The 20,636-nt window shown below is 32.8% G+C and overlaps 2 protein-coding genes across 3 annotated transcripts in view; one reads left to right on the top strand and one right to left on the bottom strand.

The window, feature by feature from the left end:
• The window catches only part of LOC126814538 (katanin p80 WD40 repeat-containing subunit B1), a 75,474-nt gene that overhangs the window by 41,592 nt on the left and 13,246 nt on the right, over positions 1-20,636 (bottom strand). Inside the window, exons 1-5 of one of the 2 annotated variants that reach the window (XM_050539757.2) lie at positions 18,424-18,518; positions 17,974-18,104; positions 12,943-13,060; positions 12,380-12,480; positions 11,712-11,753 (exon numbers count right to left, since the gene is read on the bottom strand). In XM_050539757.2, coding sequence (XP_050395714.1) covers positions 11,712-11,753; positions 12,380-12,480; positions 12,943-13,060; positions 17,974-18,104; positions 18,424-18,439 — 408 coding nt within the window. In that variant the 5' untranslated portion in view covers positions 18,440-18,518. Of the gene's footprint in view, positions 1-11,711; positions 11,754-12,379; positions 12,481-12,942; positions 13,061-17,973; positions 18,105-18,423; positions 18,519-20,636 lie in introns of those variants that run through there. The other variant, XM_050539756.1, reaches the window with a different exon arrangement.
• Positions 9,161-12,844, top strand: LOC126814555 (phytanoyl-CoA hydroxylase-interacting protein-like). Its single transcript, XM_050539796.2, has 2 exons — positions 9,161-9,545; positions 10,579-12,844. Exons 1-2 carry the CDS (start codon positions 9,269-9,271, stop codon positions 11,247-11,249), a joined length of 948 nt encoding a protein of 315 aa, XP_050395753.1. The 5' UTR covers positions 9,161-9,268; the 3' UTR covers positions 11,250-12,844.

Below are 20,636 nucleotides of genomic sequence, written 5' to 3'. Positions count from 1 at the left end.
AACCAATGGGCCCTTTGACAATCGAGACTATAACTTCCCTTAGAATAAAGTAATTTAACTGAAATTTTCAATATACCGGTATATCTTCTTTTGTCATTATCTATTTTTTATCTATATTATAGCATGAGCAGACAGCTATTCATCTTACATAATGCATCTTTAAGTACATTTTATTTATTAATGCCATTATTTACTGTACTGAACATTTACAATGGCAGACACATTTATAATATATTATATTTTCAAATAAAAGGCTTCATGAAAATGGCAATTGTATCTGCCTGTTGTGGTACATCACTGATATTTCTACATTAATTTTCACTCATAGCTTTATTGTGTTAAAATATCTATTATTAAAATATTAAATATTGATTATCTTAAAATATTAAATATAGATTATCTTTTACGTTTTATTGTGTAAATATTTTTTAATAATATAAATTAATAACGATTTTAAAATAAAAAATCTAATCCTTCAACTTTGCCTTCATTTTAGTCATTTCATTTATTGAAATGTTATCAATTACTACATCAATATTATGACATTTTAGTGGTTTTCCTTTAACATAGTCATTGTTTAAATATGATCTATGCTTCCAAAATTGAAAAAAAAACCCACATACAATTTCTATGCTCATGCATTTCAGTTTGGGCGTATTCTGTAGTCACCCCATCTGTCAAGTCTCTCAACAATTAGCTTGTTAAAGCGATACAGTCTACAGTTTTTAACAGATTTGGTATGCTGTTTTGGCAGTGTATATATGTTGAACATGTCCTATATGGATTGGGAAACATCCATATGGGAATATGCCCAACATATGGAGAATCATATTCAAAATTCCCAAAAAATCCCTAAAATACTGACATTATTGAGGGTATACTACTAATCTTGTTTATTGGTATTAATAGGGGGATTTATTAAGTGATCAAAGCAATTAAAGACAGATACACTTACAACCTTGATTGACTAGTTAACTGGCTTTGATTGACTTCAACATGATTTCCTTTTATCCAACGATGAGTTGATTATAACCGGTTGATTAAGAAATGAAATGAAATGAAATGGGGTTTAACGTCCTACTGTTCTGGGTTGATTAAGAAGTCATTCAACTTGTCAGCTGATCTTTAACGATACAAATCATTTTGATAATCCGGTAAATATACTAGTTTGGTGATTATTCATACCCCAAACTATTTTCTATGATCATGGAAATAGAGAGAGAGAAATGGGGTTTAATGTCCACTCAACACAAACTAGGTCATTTTGGGACTAACATATGGTTTAATTTTATTTCAATAATTTGCTTGCACGTAGGGGTCTTTAGCAGTGGGAGGAAACCAGAGGACCCGGAGAAAACCCACAAGTTTGGACAGGCGACCCTACTCCTTGTCACGTACAACCGGGAATCGAAACCACGCCAGTTGATCATGAAAATAAGATGGTGCCATTTTAACCTGTAATCATTTTCCTTCGCAAGAATCAGCCACGTGGTCGCTACAGATATTCAGCACTCAAAATACGAATTTCAGCAAAAGTTGAAATTAAAGGTTAAAGAAGCTCTATGCAATAAAATAATTCAAAAATAGCAAGCAATGACAGTCAAGAAACAAATCCTTCAAAAGGTCAAACAAGATAAACTTGTTGATTTTGGATGGAATATTAAGCAAGCTAATCAATGAAACACTTGCCTACAAATCATGAATTATTCTCAAAATGTCTAGCGTGTCGAGTTAATATGGACAAAGTCCCCAAATGAACTACGCATAGCTTGGAAGACGGTACCAAGAGATGCACATATTTGATATGTAATAAATCAATTGCAAACAAGCCAACAGTGAGGCTGATGTCCCCCGCCAAAATCCCAAAATAAATAGATGACACATTAATTAATCACACATTTATCTTTTTCAAAAGTATTGAGCAATCAAACTATACTATACACTAAGTTTCATCACTCTCTATCAGATAGAATCAAGATTATATTGTCCCAAAGCATTGACCAATGAAATTGCTTAGCTCTGCTTAGCTTTAGCTCGAAATGTTAATCATTAAACTCAGTCAAGACATTCACCTAATGAACATCTACATTAAGTTTAAACATTCTATCTCAATTAAAAGCAGAGTTGTTATGTTCCAAAGTCTTGACCGATCAAATTTCTTATCGCTCCTTAGCCATAGCCTAAGCAGAAAATTCTTGCCATCGAACTTAGTCAAGGTAATGATATAATGAATCTATATTCGGAATTTCATCGCTCTCATTTCATTATAACCAAAGTTATCGTGCCCCAAAGTATCAACCAATTAGTTTGCTTATCTCTGCTTACCGTAAGCAGACAATGGTCATCATCGAACTCCATCAAGGCATACCAAGTTTGAACATTCTACCTTAATTAAAGGAGAGTTGTTGTGTTCCAAAGTCTCGACCAATCAAATTGCTTATTGTTCTGCTTATTCTCAGCAGAAAATGTTCATTATCGAACTTAGTCAATGTATTGATGTAATAAAGCTATACACCAAGTGTCCTCACTCTTACTTAATTAGAACTAAAGTTATCGTGTCCCAAAGTATCAACCAATCAAATTGCTTACCCTAGGCAGAAAATTATCATCTTCGAACTCCATCAAGGCATTCACCTAATAGACACCTATGCCAAGTGTGAACATTCTAACTCAATTAGAATGAGAGTTATTGTGTTCCAAAGTCTCGACCAATCAAATTGCTTTTCGCTCTGCTTACCCTGAGCTGAAAATGCTCATTATCGAACTTAGTCAAGGTATTGTTGTAATGAAACTATACACCAAGTTTCATCACTCTCACTTAATAAGAACTAAAGTTATCGTGTCACAAAGCATAAACCAATCAAATTGCTTATCTCTGCTTACACTAAGCAGAAAATTTCCATCTTCAAACTCCATCAAGGCATTGGCCTAATAATAAACACCTACACAAAGTTTGAATATTCTAGCTCAATCAGAAAGAGAGTTATTGTGTCCCAAAAAGTGTGACAGACAGACAGACGGACGGACGGACGGAAGGACAAACAGTCAGACGAACCCATTTTAATAGTCCTCTGCTTTCTTCGAAAGGCGGGGACAATAAATTAATGAAATATTCTCAAAATAGGAGGTATACATCTTTGATATTTCAACCTTTATAACACTGCATTAAAGCTGCAAGAGTTTTTGATTTCAACTAACAATGTTAACTGTAAACAAATTTCTTTTTCTAGATCTCCTTTTATCTGCTTTCTTGGTATATGCTATATACCTATCCATTCTATAGTTATATTTCTTGGCAAGCTTATATATTATATGTGTCTATTTTTGTAAGCTTGTACATGTATGTGCTTACAAAGCATGTTCTAAGAATTTCGCATTTTCACTTTTATTTCCAATTTGTTAGATCAGTTTTTCTTGGTTACGTGTATGTATGCTGCTCTTAAAGGCTTGATGTGTCATTAGTATTTTTGCTAAAATATCAACTTTCTAAAGGCTTAATACATGCTAAATGTGTACTTAGATTATTTAACATTTAATTAAGAAAACAAAATCAAAATACCAAGGCTTGGATTCCATCAGATTTAATTTAGGTTTATCAGGTTTCTCTGCTACCAATATAGTATGGCAGTGTCTTGTTATGCTCGAGCAGCATAGATCAATGAAATTTTAATTATCATAACTTTGTAACTTATATAAGCTTAATGAATGAAATTGAACCATTTTTGGACTGATAATCCTACGAAAGATTAAACTTTCAAAATATTTTTGTTTGCAAGGGATTCCTATATCGCTAAATGACACGTTGAGACTTAAATGGGTGTCTTAATACAAAAAGAGCTTATGGGTCATTCCATGTCAACTGGACCAATGGTGGGAACATGACCCCCTCCAAAAAAATTATAAAAAATATATGTTATAGTATATAGCCTTAAACTAGGAAATCGGAAATTTTACCTCTCTAGGTTAGAAACTCGCTGAGATATGGCCATTTGAAATTATGGTACTAAAATGGATCATAAATTCAGTAATTTTTTTCAGGTTTTTGGATGCTTTAAACTCACATTTATAATAGGAGTAGGACTCTCTAATTTTGTAATCTAAGACATCTTTTGGTGAAGATTATGAATTTAGTATCACAATCATTGTCCAATGCATACAGCTTTCCCCAACTATTCACTTTTATTTTCAGGATTTCCACATCCTCTGGCAAAGTCACTATTGTATACATAAACTGCAAAATTGGCACAGTTAAAGTCAGTTTGTCTTCTATCAATTTACAAAAGATTCTAAGTCAAAGGGATATATATACCTTTCCAAATATTCAGTCTCGAAATTCAATGCACACTGAAAACGTACAAAATGTACCCATTTTACCTTAAATTTTGGCCATGTGGGACAGAGGTTAAAATTCTGAAAAAGTTTGATAATAAAACTTCAAATACCCTACTATAACATACATTAAAGTAAAACTTGTGTATTTGATGGCTTATATTTTTAATTGGCACTTGAAATCTGTGCGGTGATGAAGTTTTAATGGCTGTTATCCAAATTGTTGACTTTTCAGGTTGATTTTAAAATAACTTCTAAATGACCAATACCCTTCAAACGTGTCTATTTAGAGTGACTTTTTTGTGTAAATTACAAATATGTAATCAATTTGGATGTACATTGTATTGTTCTAATTTTATTTTGCCTCCAAAATGAACTATTTACTTTTATTTTCAGGATTTCCACAGCCTCTGGCAAAGTCACTATTGTATACACGAACTCCATAATTGGCATAGTTAATGCCAGTTTGTCTTATATAAATTTACAAAAGATTCTAAGTCGATGGGATATATACTTTTCCAAATATTCAGTCTCGAAATTCATTGCACACTGAAAACATACAAAATATACCCATTTTCACCTCAAATTTTGGCCATGTGGGACAGAGGTTAAAATTCTGAAAAAAATTGATAATAAAACTTCAAATACCCTACTATAACATACATTAAAGTCCATCTTGTGCATTTGATGGCTTATATCTTTAATTGGCATTTGAAATCTGTGCGGTAATGAAGTTTTAATGGCTGTTATCCAAATTGTTGACTTTTCACGTTGATATTAAAATAATTTCTAAATGACCTATACCCCTCAAACATGTCTATTTATAGTGACGTTTTACGTAGATTACAAATATGTAATCATTTTGGATGTACATTGTATTGTTCCAATTTTATTTTGCCTCCAAAATGTGAACAAAATGGTTAATACGCTTCACAAATTGGAATAATGGGTTTTGATGATCAGATTAAAATTATTTCTGAAAGACTTAGACCCCTCATATTTGTCATTTTAGATCAACTCTTAACATAGAATAAGAGTAAAGACTCTTTTGTGATCCAGGGAGTATGTTTCAATTTAGTTTTGCTTTAAAACCAGGTGAAAACGTGTTTTGTCCGCTTAGAAAGTTGAAGTACGGACTTATGTAGTTTCACTATCTCTAGACGCCTCAAAACTACAAGCCACAATTTTTAACGCATCGTCTTGAAACTATGTATACTAGTTTTTCCTTATACACTAAGGATGCTCCCTATTGTTTTTGGTGCGTTCTAGACCTCCAGGGGCAGAGAGCCACGCTCAATTTTTGCATGTGTCAGTTTGTCGCCTACAAGCCACGATTCTTAATGGATTGTCTTGAAATTGTGCATACTTATTCCTTATACCCTAAGAATGATCGCTGTTGTTTTTTGTACATGACCAGCCCCCAGGGGCAGAGCCTCGCCTATTTTTTCTTTGTGTGTCATTGTGCTTTGATCATCTTGAAAACTTTTCATACTTATCCCTTATACCTTTAGGATGACCGCTATTATTTTTGGTGCATGCCCGACCCCCAGGGGCATAGCAACATCCATTTTTATGTTTATCGCCTAGGGGCCCCAATCCTGAATGGCTCTTCCTGGAGGGTGACAGGGGCGGGCATGCAGCAAAAGTTCAGAATTGCAGCCTGTGGACGATAACACTTAAATCTGGTGTTGCTGTGCCCCTGGGGGTCGGGCATGCACCAAAAATAGTAACAGTCATCCTTTGGGTACAAGGAATATATATGAATAGTTTTCAAGACAATCCATTAAGAATTGCGGCCTGTAGACAAAAAAAACCCACACACACCAAGAAAAAATGGGTGTGGCTCTGACCTGGGTTGGGCAATACTCCCTGTAGCCAAATGAGTCTTTATTCTTATTCTACATTATAAGTTGCTCTAAAATGACAATTATGAGGGGCCCAAGTCTTTCAGAAGTAATTTTAATCTGACCGTCAAAGTCCAATATTCCAATTTGTAAAGCGGAATAACATTTTTTTCTCATTTGGGAGGCCAAATAAAAATAAGAACAATACAATGTAGATCCAAAATGATTGCATATTCGTAATCTACGCAAACATTTACTCTACATAGACACGTTTGAGGGGTATTGGTCATTTAGACGTAATTTTAAAATCAACATGAAAAGTCAACAATTTTGATGATAGCCATTAAAATTTCATCACCGCACAGATTTCAAGTGCCAATTAAAAATATAAGCCATCAAATACACAAGATTGACTTTTATGTATGTTATAGTAGGGTTATTGAAGTTTCATTCTCAAACTTTTTAGAATTTTAACCTCTGTCCCACATGGCCAAAATTGAAGGTGAAAATGGGTATTGAATTTCGAGACTGAATATTTGGAAAAGTATATATCCCATCGACTCAGAATTTTTTGTAAATTGATAAAAAACAAACTGACATTAACTATGCCAATTTTTTGTAAATTGATAAAAAACAAACTGACATTAACTATGCCAATTTTGGAGGTTGTGTATGCAATAGTGACTTTGCCGGTGGCTGTGGAAATCCTGAAAAAAAAAGTGAATGGTTCATTTGTGTTCCACATTTTGCCACCTGGTGGCACAAACTGTGTGAATCGCACATTGCGTGTGATGCTAAATCCATAACCTACACCGAAAGTTGTCTTAGATTACAAAATTAGAAATGTGAGTTTAAAGCACACGAAAACCTGAAAAAAATTGCTGAATTTATGATCTGTTTCAGTACCCTAATTTCAAATGGCCATATCTCATTGAATTTTTGGCTTTGAGAGGTATAATTTTGGATTTGTTAGCTTAAGTCCATGCACTGTCACATATATTTTTTATATTTTTTTTGGAGGGGGTCATGTTCCCAACTTTCCGAAATTTGGTCCACTTGACATGGAATAACCCTTATTTGTCTAATGTGGATTGGGTTGGAGACGGTGTACCCAATTAGTTATAACCTTTCTAGAACACCTCACACCACTTATCATTTCAGGAGAAAGTTCACATAGAATTTTCAGTTCTACAATGCATTGTAAAAGTCTCTTTGTACCTGATGGCCATGTTTTAATTTATACACTTTTACTTTCACTTTGAATTCTATTAAATACAATTGTATATATCTTCATGACAACATAACAATGGAAATAACTGTAATTAGACAGGACAAATGGGACAAGTTTTATATGTCATCATTGCATAGATTATAAATCTTAATAAGGTTTGGGACGAAAATATTAATTTGTTGGTGTTAGAAAAAAAGATCAACAACAGCACAAGTCAAAATGGTTGAGGAACAAGTAAGTCACTATAGTATAATTCAGTAAAACATTTATTATATCCTTGTTCATCAAAAAAATATTTGAGTCGTCCATTTGTTACCCATTTTCATATCATAATTCCCTATTATATTCTTTTCGATGGGGAACTATTCTTATTTGTTGTATGTAATTAAATAACTGTTATAAACAGTCATATTAAATCTGGCATCCATATTACTTTATAGTTACTCTACTTACTACATACAGACATGTGTTGACCCATTGTAGGTCTATCTTCTATACTAATTTTTGTGACTGTCATTTGTCTGTCTGTCTGTCTGTCTGTTCGGGATTGGCGGCTACACTAGGTCTCAACCGAGTCTGAAATTTGGGGTACAGGGATAGCTCAGACCTGGGAGTAACATAGGCCAGGTGGCGTTAGTCTACCACTTCCGGTTTCGGAGTTATGACCCCCGAGCGAAGCCGGGCATTCTTCTAGTAGTTTTATATTTACGTGAAAGAATATATCTTTAAAAAACATCATGGGTCGTTTGACATAACTTTCCAAGAAGAAATAAACATCGTTGAGAAATATCTTTAATAAAAGACACCCCAGCCTGCTATTCACTATTTTAAAAAAAAATATTCAGGGCATTCTCACATTCTATGTTTGAAACAAGGTTTTCACTTTTACTTTTACAGAAAAGTTTGTACATTGGTTCAACAGAAATTAAAATAACATACAGCTGTGACCAAATTAACAGAATAATATGTGCTGTTGAAAATACTGACAACAACGAAACAGATTTCTACTTTCTAAATTGTACAGATTCGTGGCACATCGATCAAAACCAGCAAACTCCTGGTACAGACCTCAGAATTACTATATATGGTCTTAAAATAAATGAACCAAAAGTTATTTTAAGCAATACAATTATTAATATAATGAACAGTCCAGAACATGATATGAGATTAGAAAGTCACAGCACTCACAACAAACATAGCAGATTTCCATCTGTAGCGGTAAGTATAATTCAAGATTTTTATTTATTTCACACACTGAAGGAATCTTAAGCCAGTCGTATATCTCAACTCAACACACTCCAAAGGCATAAAAATAATGATTTTAGTTGTAATTATCTAGTACCTGACATTTTGACCTTGTGATGGACATGTTATAAATATTGATAAGAATTATGCAAATAGACACACGTGTGTTAGACCAAAAGGTAGGCACCAGAAAGATTGCGTCTGGCAAAGCTTGAATCTGTACCTTGTTTGTACCTTATGTCAAAAGAATAAGAAAGAGTTCATTAAATTGGCCTCATTTTATAACAGTATGTTTTTTATTTGTAGTGAATAATAAGGGTGAATAAATGTGCTTGAAGATGAGAGAAGGATGAGTAGTGAATTACAAACAATAAAAAATAAATCACACAATGGAAATAGACCAGGGTCTGTCAGGCCTCCTAATTAGCAAAGTCACATTTTTTCTTTAAAATCAATGTCAACAAATCCCTCTAAGCAATTTTTAAAAAACTACATTTGGAGAACTCTGTCCTGTCCATTTTTCCATTGTGTGATTTAATCTTTATAAAATTATACAATTATTCACTACTTTTTGTAGACTGATGGATTGAAATTCAACGTTGATCAAAGAGTCGATGAAATGACCAATAAATCCAGTATTATATTTAAATGTGAAGATGTACCACTACCAATAAATACTGAATATCATTACATACAGATAATACAAACAACAAGTTCTACTAATGATGTATCAAGCTACAATGAATATATTGAGTTGACAACCACCTATACCAATGAAATACCATGTGTAAATCTACCATTTAGAGAGGCTGTTAATTACAAGATTTATAGACTATCTCTGTCTGGTAATAAATATCATGTGACTAAAACTTCTGACCAATCACAGTTCATTACTTGTAAGTATAAAATAACTTTATTCCAGGCTAAAATACCTATACCTGATTTTTATTTCCTAAATTGCATTAATAAAGATGCCTTATGAAGAGTTAAATCTGCAGGTCTTTCTTTTAGCTTCAAATGTTATGTAAATTATTATTTAGACATTTATTCACATGACAAGCCTATAGTCATCTCTCTAGAGCATCTGATGGCCGATATTTCAACACCCGCAAGATTTTAAAATTTAACAATAAATATGAATAATAATAATTTAGGCTCAATTGTCATGTACCGTTACTATGATAATAAAAGATCACACTTCAACTTCAAACAGTCATAACTTTGCCCAGAATAAAGTACAGTAGAATCTGTATTAAGCAGCCACTCAAGGGAATTTTCATAACTGGCTGCTTAACGGGAGTGACCGCTTAATAAAATCTGAATGTTTGTTAGTACTGACATCAAGTAAATTTTATGCTTGGATGCATTGGGAGCAAACATCAATAATTGCATCAGTAAATTTGGCCGTCGCTGAAACTTGCTTTGGACGAAAATTATTTGACAGAAATCTCTGATATATCTTCTGTAAAAGTGTCATTTTGTACCAACACTGACACTACTGACAAACCACTGTGATGTATTCGATATTATTTATCCATTTTTGTGAAGAAAATCCATGAATTAATTTTATTTTATCAAAAATCACATGTCTTAAAGAAGATCGCTGAATTTGTCACCAATTTTCAGGGGGTGTAACTCTGTATGTAATATAGGAGGCGCTAAAACTTCTGTTTAGCAACAAAGTGGAAATGGAAAATAGATACTAACGCTGGCGGCGTTAGAGGAGTGGCCGTTCATTAAAGAGATGAAACAATGGAATTTTTACGGGGGGAATTTATCGTAACCGCTTACAATTAGATGTCGCTGAATGGGAGTGGCTGCTCGTGCAGATTCTACTGTAATTTGAACCCAATTTTTAACGGCAACCTTATATAGAAATTGTGTAAATGAAAATATGAACGTATGAGATCAATTTATTCATCTTTGCAGATAATTCAAAAGATAATGTTCACCGATTCCATGATATGGCACTGTCATTTATAAGGTATTCAGGTACCATGCCAATTCCTTACTTATATCGTAACAAACCAAGTTCCCACCCTACTATAATAGCAGTTAAAGAAACAGGAATTATGACCAAATATGACAAAGACAACAATGGAGACCAAGCCTCTAGTATTAACCATAATATTAAAGGGTTATTCTTCAGTGCTTCAATGGACAAAGATACCGGACAGCCACAGACATGGAGCTTTTTTGGTGATTATCGAATCTTGATTCCACCTGAACATCTACTACCAGGACTAAATCTGTATTTTGCTGATTTTTATTGTAATCAAAAAGCACATTATGTAACCTTGGTATTAACCAAGCCTGGTAGTGTAGAAGATGTCTACTGTAAACCTAGACTTATCGAACTTGATATTAACAATAATAAATTCTTGTATTATGATCGGGGATTTTATTATACAACCTCTGAGAGGAATTTATGGGTAGAAGTATTATATACTGAAGATGTACATGTTGATGATATGTCATCAGTTGATAAGTTGTCAGAAAAAACAACATCTGTTAAAGGTAAACAGGGTCAAAGTAAACCAGATGGCATTCCAAAAAACAAATTGTGTGAAACATGTAATCTTCCTAAAAGGCCATACTAGTAGATTCACATTATTCTTAATTAATAGTAGATCTTTTTCATGCAACAAATATAAAATTGTACCGGTATTATTTCTAGAAAAACACTTGACAAATTGTATTTTATTATATTTATATGAGTTCTTTTCATATATATGAGTAATTATTTCTAGATTCATACTGTTTCTACAATACTTTTTGAGACAAACATATAGTAATTTTTATTTCAATGTAACTTAGGAGAATTTCATTGATTGTGTTGTTAAACCCCATTTCATTTCATTGATTGTGACAGTGCTTTATCAGCTAGATAGATCAACAAATATACTTGTAATTTGAATTATTTTCTGTTTTAAGGTGATTTCTAAAGGCAATACTAATATTATGACTGATCACATATAATTTCATAAGTTGGCTTTCAGAAAGTGACAGAACCCAGAACCCTCACTCTTTCCACTTGCATGACAACCACACAGTGCTCTTACCTTGTATGTTTTTATACAGCCCTTTCTTCTAATATCCCATAACTATAACAAAAAAAATTAAGACAATTATATTATACCACAAAATATTGAAAATTATATATTTCATGATAGTTTGATGGTTTTTGATCAGTCCAATTAAGAATTTTGATCATATAAAATGACCACATCATATTATTGATGCTTTTGGGGCCATTTAATTTTGCACGTAAGTACTGTACATGTATGCTTTGAAAACAGAAAAGCAAGTAATTCTGTTTTTAGTTTTGTTATCTATCCTTATGTGAACAAAATATCGGTTTTGTCCTAAGATTATTAACTACTTACTCTGTAATTGCATACTAGAATCCAGACTAATAGAAATTTTGGTCTTATAATTGAATAAAATTGGATAACATCTGCTATAAGCTTGCTATCATATTTTGATTGGCTTATGGCATATTGATAATGTCCAAATTCTTATTTGAGTGGAGCAATTTCTGGGATCATTTTGAAATGACTACATATTTTGAGCTGAAACTTTCAGAAACGGTAACTACATGTAGCTAGACTGTTATGTTCTTGAGTTAAATTTAGAAATCTGAAACCCATTTGTATCAACAGATACTTTGTAAAATATGTCCCTGCTTCTTTACCATAATCGTCTTCACAGTTTGAAAATAAAATCAAACCTTTATGTGAGAATCCATAGATCCTGATCCAACAAATTCAGCAAACGGGTGAAAATCTAGAGCACGAATTCCTGCTGTATGTCCAGTTAATGTTCTCATTACTACAATACAGAAATCAATCAACATTAGTTAACATGAAAGAAATATATCACTTTCCCAATAAAGGTAATTACACATGTAACTGTACTATATTTCATTTCGAGGTATATTTTACCTTCAGAAAAGATTGTGTGTCAATTGCAGACAACCATGTTCAATATATAAATCATATGATGAAATGATTAGTTTTAATTTAATTTCGAATTTCTGTTTGTTTTTAAAGGCTGATTAAAATAAAATCATGGATATCACAAAAACTAGGCTGTGACTAGAGCTTGGAGATATTTTGATTTTTAATGAAAAATCACTTTTTTTTTTAGATTGTTCTCTTTTCATCTCATGCAAAATGTAGACTTATCATGCATGGCAACCACTTGTATTACACAATTTGTGAGATGTAAGGTTTTTGTAAAATAAATACTTAATATCAAGCTTATCTGAAAATGATGAAAAAGAATGATTACTTTTGGCTTGTTCCAAATCCCATACTTTTAAAGCACCAGACTGAGAACCAGCAACAACCATTTCTTCAGCATTTCCAAATCTAACCGCTTCAACTGTTGTGGTATGGCCAGTCAATGTCTGTAGAAACATAAAATATATAGTGTACATGTATATTATTAAAGTACTAAATCATTACCGTAAAACTTGAATCAAGGTCTTGATAACATGCATGTCAAACGTCATCAGTAATTTTGAATTGCGGTTTGTGCAGGAAGAATAAATTATTATTCAGTTTATCTGCACTTTCGGTGTTCTGTTAAGGGTTTATTCAGTGACTACTTACATTACCTACATGTAGTAACAGTTACTTTTTAAATATCTAGCTTTAATTTGTGGCATTGAAACCTGCAAGATAAAGAAATTCACCATGCCAAGATGCTGACATGGAGTTTTATTGACTTGAGAGTTGATTATGGGTTGGCATGTGAATATATGTCAAATTAATAGTTTATATAGCATTTGAGGCCAAACGAAAGACCTGCAATAGGCAGATTTAGCTCTTACATAATGTATTTTTAAGTGGCATAAGAAACAATTGTATTGCCTAGATATTAAAAAGTGTCCACACTACGCATTAGGGCTATAATGATTCCATTTTTGTAGTATAAATTTAAGATAGGTTGCCAGGCAACGAAAAATACGCCTACAGCAGCTAAATCGCCCAAGCGGTCAACAAGGGTTGTCGCATATTTATTCCTTTGTAGGTAATTGGGGGCCTTTACAAGACAGTTCCATACAGATCAGATTATAAATTTTGTCATTTGAGGGTTTACAAGGTTCTACAAACTGAAACAAGGGTCTCAACTCTGGAAATAATCTACAGAAATTGTTGAAATTTGACAGGCTTTTTCGTTTTACTAATTTAAATAATGTATATAAATTTCATACAGATCACATGATCACTTTTGTCATTCAAACTTCCACAAGGTTCACAATTGCCATAACTCTGAAATTATTGACAGAAATTGCTGAAATTCAATAGACCGGTTTCACAAATTTAAATGATGCATATAAATGATAACTTTCATCAATCGAGCATTAACAAGGTTTAACAAAGTGAAACAAGGGTCATAACTCTAGAAGTACATGTAATTATTGTAAATTGCTGAAATTCAATAGGCTTCGTGATTTCACCAATTTTTAAAAATAATGCATATAAATTTCACAAAGATCGATGATAACTTTCAGCGTTGGAGCGTTCACAAGGTTCAATAAAGTGAAAAGTGCCATAATTCTAGACATAGTATTAAATGGAAATTGCTGAAATTCAATCGGATTGTACTTTTTACTAACTTAAATGGCACATATAAACGGAAATTACCGAAATTCAATAGGCTTCTTCGTTTCACTAACTTAAATATTGCATATAAATTTCACAAAGATCGGATGTTTACTTTTGTCGTTAGAGCGTTCACAAGATTCAACAAAGTGAAACAAGGGCCATAACTCTAGATGTAATTAACAGAAATTGCTGAAATTCAATAGGATTCTTTGTTTTACTAATTTAAAGGATGCATATAAATTTCATACAGATCAATTTTTAACTTTTGTCGTAACTCACAAGGTGCAACAAAGTAAAACAAGGGCCATAACTCCAGAAGAAATTAACAGAAGTTATTGAAATTAAAAAGACTTCTTCATCCCACTAATGCAAACAACATAGATCAATTTCAAAACAATCAGATGATAAATGTAGTCTGTAGAGTGTTCACAAGAAATTGTGGACGGACGGACGGGGCGACGGCAATATACGACAACATTTCCATGTGGGCGTATAAAAAGGTGTTTTATATTACAAAATTTGTAAAATCTTCCAAGAATACCATGTGTGTATTTTTCATACATGAGGTAAGCTTTAAACTAATTTATCAGTTATCATGATTATGTAGTTGACAATAACAGTTTATAACAGTAATTATTTGGGTGTGATAAAGACTGTAGGGTAGGTGTAACCTAGTATATATACAGGTAGAGGAAATATCTGGAAACACACAAATGACTCATGTGTATACAGTGGTTACTAACAAGATTATTTAACAATACGTAGTACATGTATTTAATTATAAATGGCATTGTTGTAGGTATATGTACATTACTAAAGTATATTTGATTTTAACACCATGACATGTATTTAATATATAAAATATTAAAATAAAGTATTCAAATAGCTTAATCTGTTCTATTATTTCAATTGGTAATATTGCAAGCACTATTAGATTAAAGGAGCTAAGTTGCTAATATTTGGGACCTAGAAATTGACACAAATGGGTCGCAACGCATACAATAATGTAATATGAATGTATATAAATTGATTTACATTCAAAAGTTTCTGTTTTTACTGTAATTTTTAATCAATTAGGTTCGGCGAAATATGCCAGTATTCTCAATCGAATTTCAATCTCTAGCGTCTGGTTATTCCAGTCTATGTTGATATTATTTATTGGGCTTGCTCTCCAGATAAGAATATAGCATCACCGTTTGACATGACTCGTGGAATATGCCTAGCCTCATTTTTCATGTCCCTTATTAAAAAATAGCGCTGAAACGCATTATGGTACACGATTCGTGTACCAATGTAAAATGTTTATTTTGTCTTAAATATTGGATATCAGAAGGCCATCTTTTCCCGGTAAGATCACAGCATCAATGTTGATTTAAACCGACAAATAAATCGTGTTTTCAATATCAAAGATTTTGGATGATATTGAGTTAGAGACTTAGCTACTTTAAATTTTTGATTTGAAAAGCCAGCTTGTTTAATAATTTTAGTAAATACATAATACAATAATCAGTTATATTTTAACTAGTTTTATCTACAGATGTAAGATTTCCAACAAAGACAGATTGTATTCCCATAGAACAAACATAAAAAAAATTCAATGAAAATGACAATTTTATTTTTGGCCCAAATCAAAGAGGTGTAGTCATTTTAATTCTTTGGCATACTCTGTGTCTACTCTTGTTTCTTATAAATCTTAAGGCAATTAAATAATTATCGGGTTGTCTGAAATAAGGGGGATACTCGACTGAATATTCTGGATTGAATTCTCTAAATCACAAGAAAGGTGTCAATGGGGCAAACACAAGAATTTTGGGTGAAGTCATGTGTCAAAGGAATATAATACTGTCTTGACCAAATCACCAGAGCCAAAACATTAGATTAGATCACGATTCTACTAACACCAAATATGTGATTGGGGCTGGAAGATCTGTGACAAGACTAAATTCTTTGCAATTCCATCAGTTAACTAAAAAGCTTTGTAAAGTTGAGCAAATAATTGTCAAATGATAATCTTTGAAAATGTATTCAATACTACACAAGGATAAATTTGTTTATAAACATTTAACAACAACAAGACTATGTACACGGATTACTTCTTTAAGTCTGTAGATTTCAAAGGTCATTCTTAAATGTGTCAACACACTTGACGGTGTCAATGTAACCTTTTAAAGTCTACTTCACAAATCTGACATTCAAGGCACTCATTCAGTTCTGCGAAGGTACAACTACTAAAAGAATCAGTTCATAATTTCTTTACACTCATTCAAATACAGGCAACATAAGCATATCAAATAAAAGAGGCAAACAATTTATAAAGTCGCATTAATCAACAAGCATGATGTATTAGTGCTAAGTGACATTTAGAATATAAATAACATCTTAGTATTCCCAATATATCAAAATCACGAAAATATCTTAATATATGGCTTTTATTTGATATTAATTTTTAAAATAAGAAAAAAATACTACATTTTTCTTCCTTATTCAACATTCTATACTGGTACCAAAAATAATGAGATTTAACAGGAATCGGTTGATGATGAGATTCGTTTTTATTATTACTGATGAGGTCACTGGTCAAAATACACGCACATTGTGTTTTCCTTGCAAAAATTTGCCAAATTGTTTTTGACTTATTTGGCACAAATACAGCCATTAATATTGTCTTATGAATGAAACCAAATAACTGTTATGGTCTTTTTCTTTGAAATTGGAAAAATCTTTAATGAAATAAACCCATTAACACAGCGTCTAATAAAAGGGAAAGAACACCCTGGGTTATTTATATAAATGTATGAACTTAATAAATGTGTAAATTAAAATAATAGATAACTGGGTGTCAGATAAATAAATTAAATATTACTGGTACAATTATACTTTTTGACTTGAATATTAAACTTTGCAGAATAGAATTCTGCTACATGATGTATAAATAAATATCGGGTGTGAATAACTTTTCAAATTCAAATCTACTGTTTACTAAAAGTCTGTCTAATTATTTTTAGCAGTTACATATATACTACAGACTACATATATACTACAGACTACATGTTGGTAACCTATAAAATACTTGTCAACAAATAGTTACAGTAGGTAGTGCAGTTATTGTACATGTTTCGATAGTGAGTTGCATACCTTGAATAATTTAAAAGTTTAACAAGAAAGTTACAAAAAGTCTTTAGGTAGAAGTAGTGACATTAATGTTTTGAGGCAATGAATGATTACTATGTAAATAACAATTATTTTTAAAAAGAAAAGGAAAGCTTTTATTTCAGTAGAGATGAATAATGAATATAATATTAAACTGCAGGGTTTGATACATATTCTTCTTTTTAACTTCTATCAATAATTATGAATGCAACATGTGGATAGCTTGCACATATAAAATGCAGATATTTTCAGGCTTTACAATGCCGTTATTAAAATCAATACATTTATTCATAACACATTAGAATACTGAAATGCATAGGCGTACGAGCTGGGGGGGTTCTTGAATGTGCCCAATTTAACAGCGAATTTATTATTATTATGTAACATACTAAGATCCTAACTACATTTTTTGGGCACCAACCACCACCGCACCCCCCCCCCCCCAGTCAAAAATTTCCCCGTACGCCTATGCTGAAATGGATTATATCAGTAAATACAGATACCATCAAAAACAGTCTCCCTAAATGTAGACTTCATATAATCTATTTTTTACACTTACCATAATACAATGGGGTTTGCCAACTGCCCATAGATTGACCTTTCTGTCCTCTCCTCCTGTTACCATCACCCTGCTTGACTTGTGACCCAAACCAAGACATTGTACATTTGCACCGTGAGCTACAAACTCCTCTGTGAAAAAATACAAATATTCACAACATAACTTCCATGAGAATAATTTACCAGTACTGGCCTGTAACCATTACTGTACCCAAAAAGAAATAAATTTAAACAAAAACTGATCTTTTGTAAAATTTTGTGTTCAAGTCTCTCTCTCAATTATGACCACAAAGTTTTAAAAAATACTAATTTTTAAAAGATGAAACCGAAAACTAATCTTTTCCATATCAACAATAAGACAAAATCCCAGTGTACCGTAACTGAAACCCTGTAGTCAGTTTTATATCAATTATGTAATATGATCATAATACTTTAAAGAAAAAAAAATTACCCCGCGATTTTATCATATCCTTCAAATATTAAACATTTCAATAGTAAAATCCTACTAAATATTTGAATCCAATGCAACATAGACTGTTGTTGTCAGTAGTCAGTGACTAAACTGAGTGTTCAGTTAGTACAGATGGCACATGGACCAATAGAATCTCTCTGACATTTATTTATATTTGAGTAAGAAGAGTAAGCTAAAAATACAAGTTACTGAAATCTTCTATAATTTTAGGTACAGTATGAGTATTACACGTATATAATTCAGCTTTTAATTTTCCTAAGGGTTGGAATTTTAATTTCAAAGAATGAGCAATCAGATATTTTATCCTCATGAAAAAACCCCAAAACATTCGAACTTGTTTAGTTATGAAAACCGTTGTTCAAGGGACATGTATCTTAATTTTCTTAGCCGGATATTTCAAACACCAAACATTTAAATTATGAATAAAAGCTTTGCTTCATTCAGTCAGACATCATCACCTTGAAGAACTTTAACTGTCACTGCAAATACTTTCAGTTTGCCATTATTTGATTGTGTTCAAATTATGATTGCATTCAAATGTTGAGATTGATCTCACAATCCATCGCTATGATGCAGATGTTTTAAGATCCTTTAATTAAGCTTATTCATTTTTTACAGGAAACCATTCAAAACTGAGGCTGATGTCCCCAGATTTAATCAGTAAAGAAATAAATGACTCATTAATACTTGCACATTTATCTTTTAGAAAGAAAATTACTCATCAACCAGCTTAACCAGAACAGTAAATGCTTAAGATATTGATAAAATGAAATGAAAAGGGTTTTAACCTCCTACTGTTTTGCTCCGAACTGGGCTAACGAAGACAGGCATACACCATACAGGGAAATTTTGCCCGGACAGCGGCACTACGGCCTATATCGAATTCCAACTGTCAGGGGATCTTTTACATGTACGCCAATGTGTACACAGGACCTCATTTTTTTGTCACATCCGAACGACTAGACAGCTGTCCTTGTCAGGTCCTCCGTACTGCATCACTGACAAGAGGGAACCATGCTGGAAAATCTGGATGAATATTCTCACCCAATACAGGGATTGAACACCCGATCCAGCATCTTACCCACTTAGTCACCGTGACCCCCTATTGATATAATGAAACTATATATCAACTTTCATCACTCTCACTCCATTAGAAATATAATCAAAGTTATAATCATGCTCCAAATTTTAAAGCACTAAAGCTCATTATTGAACTCGGTCAAGGTATTCATGTAATGAATTGATACACCAAGTTTTATCGTAGCATGACCTTTCGGACTCAACACAAACAACATTTCGGACTCAACACACACGTTTCGCACTCAACACACACAACGTTCAGACTCTACACACACAGCGTTTCGGACTCAACACACGTAACGTTTTGGACTCACTTTAACGATATTTAGGACTCGTCTGGCGCATGAGTGTATGTTCGCCAATCCCGCTTCGTTGCCACGATCCACCTCCACATATGTAGTATCAAATTAACCAGCATGACCCCATGAATGTTTTAGGGCAAACTGGGCCTGCCCCCCCACCCCCCGAGCGAATAACATGCCATCGTCGCACTCCACTGTGGTATCAAATTAACCAGCACGACCCCCATGAATGTTTTAGGCCATCGATTTTGGGCTCTGGGCGAATTTGGACCCTCAGCAAATTAGGTCTCTGGCAAATTTGGACCCAGGCGAAGCCGGGTATCCTGCTAGTACATGAATAATAACTGGGGTTTTTTCGTTTTAGGTGATGCTGATGACAGTTTATTAAGAATAATAAAGAAATATAACATTGTTAATTGTCTTTATTTATTGCAATCAGCGCCGGATTAAGACCCATAGAGACCCTAGGTACTTTAAAGAATTTGGTGCCTCCATATACATACATGTATAAACCATTATAAAACACAAAATAAATTTGCATTGTTAAAATGATGTTTATACATCATTATTAATTGAGACAAACCAGGTAACAGTAAGAAAGGACAAAAACAATGAAAAACTAATTTCTACTCTAGTTGTGTCTTCATTAGCCCAGTTCGGAGCAGAACAGTAGGACGTTAAACCCCATTTCATTTCATTTCTTTTATTCAATTGGCGACTATTGAACTTGATATTTAATTAATCAGCGATTGTTGAGACTTTTAATAAAAGATTAACACTGCTAGCTGTCTTTTGTTTTGTTTAATTGGC

The sequence above is a fragment of the Patella vulgata genome, chromosome 3 (assembly GCF_932274485.2).
Source record: "Patella vulgata chromosome 3, xgPatVulg1.2, whole genome shotgun sequence".
Taxonomy (NCBI): Eukaryota; Metazoa; Mollusca; class Gastropoda; family Patellidae; genus Patella; species Patella vulgata.
The sequence above is the reverse complement of the archived record's forward strand: the minus strand, read 5'-3'. Positions and strand labels throughout refer to the sequence as shown.

Excerpts from the sequence above, each read along its gene's own strand:
- LOC126814555 (XM_050539796.2), top strand. The coding sequence starts at position 9,269 with ATGACCAATAAATCCAGTATTATATTTAAATGTGAAGATGTACCACTA. Across the intron at positions 9,546-10,578 it reads CCAATCACAGTTCATTACTT|ATAATTCAAAAGATAATGTT; the intron begins GTAAGTATAAAA and ends TCATCTTTGCAG.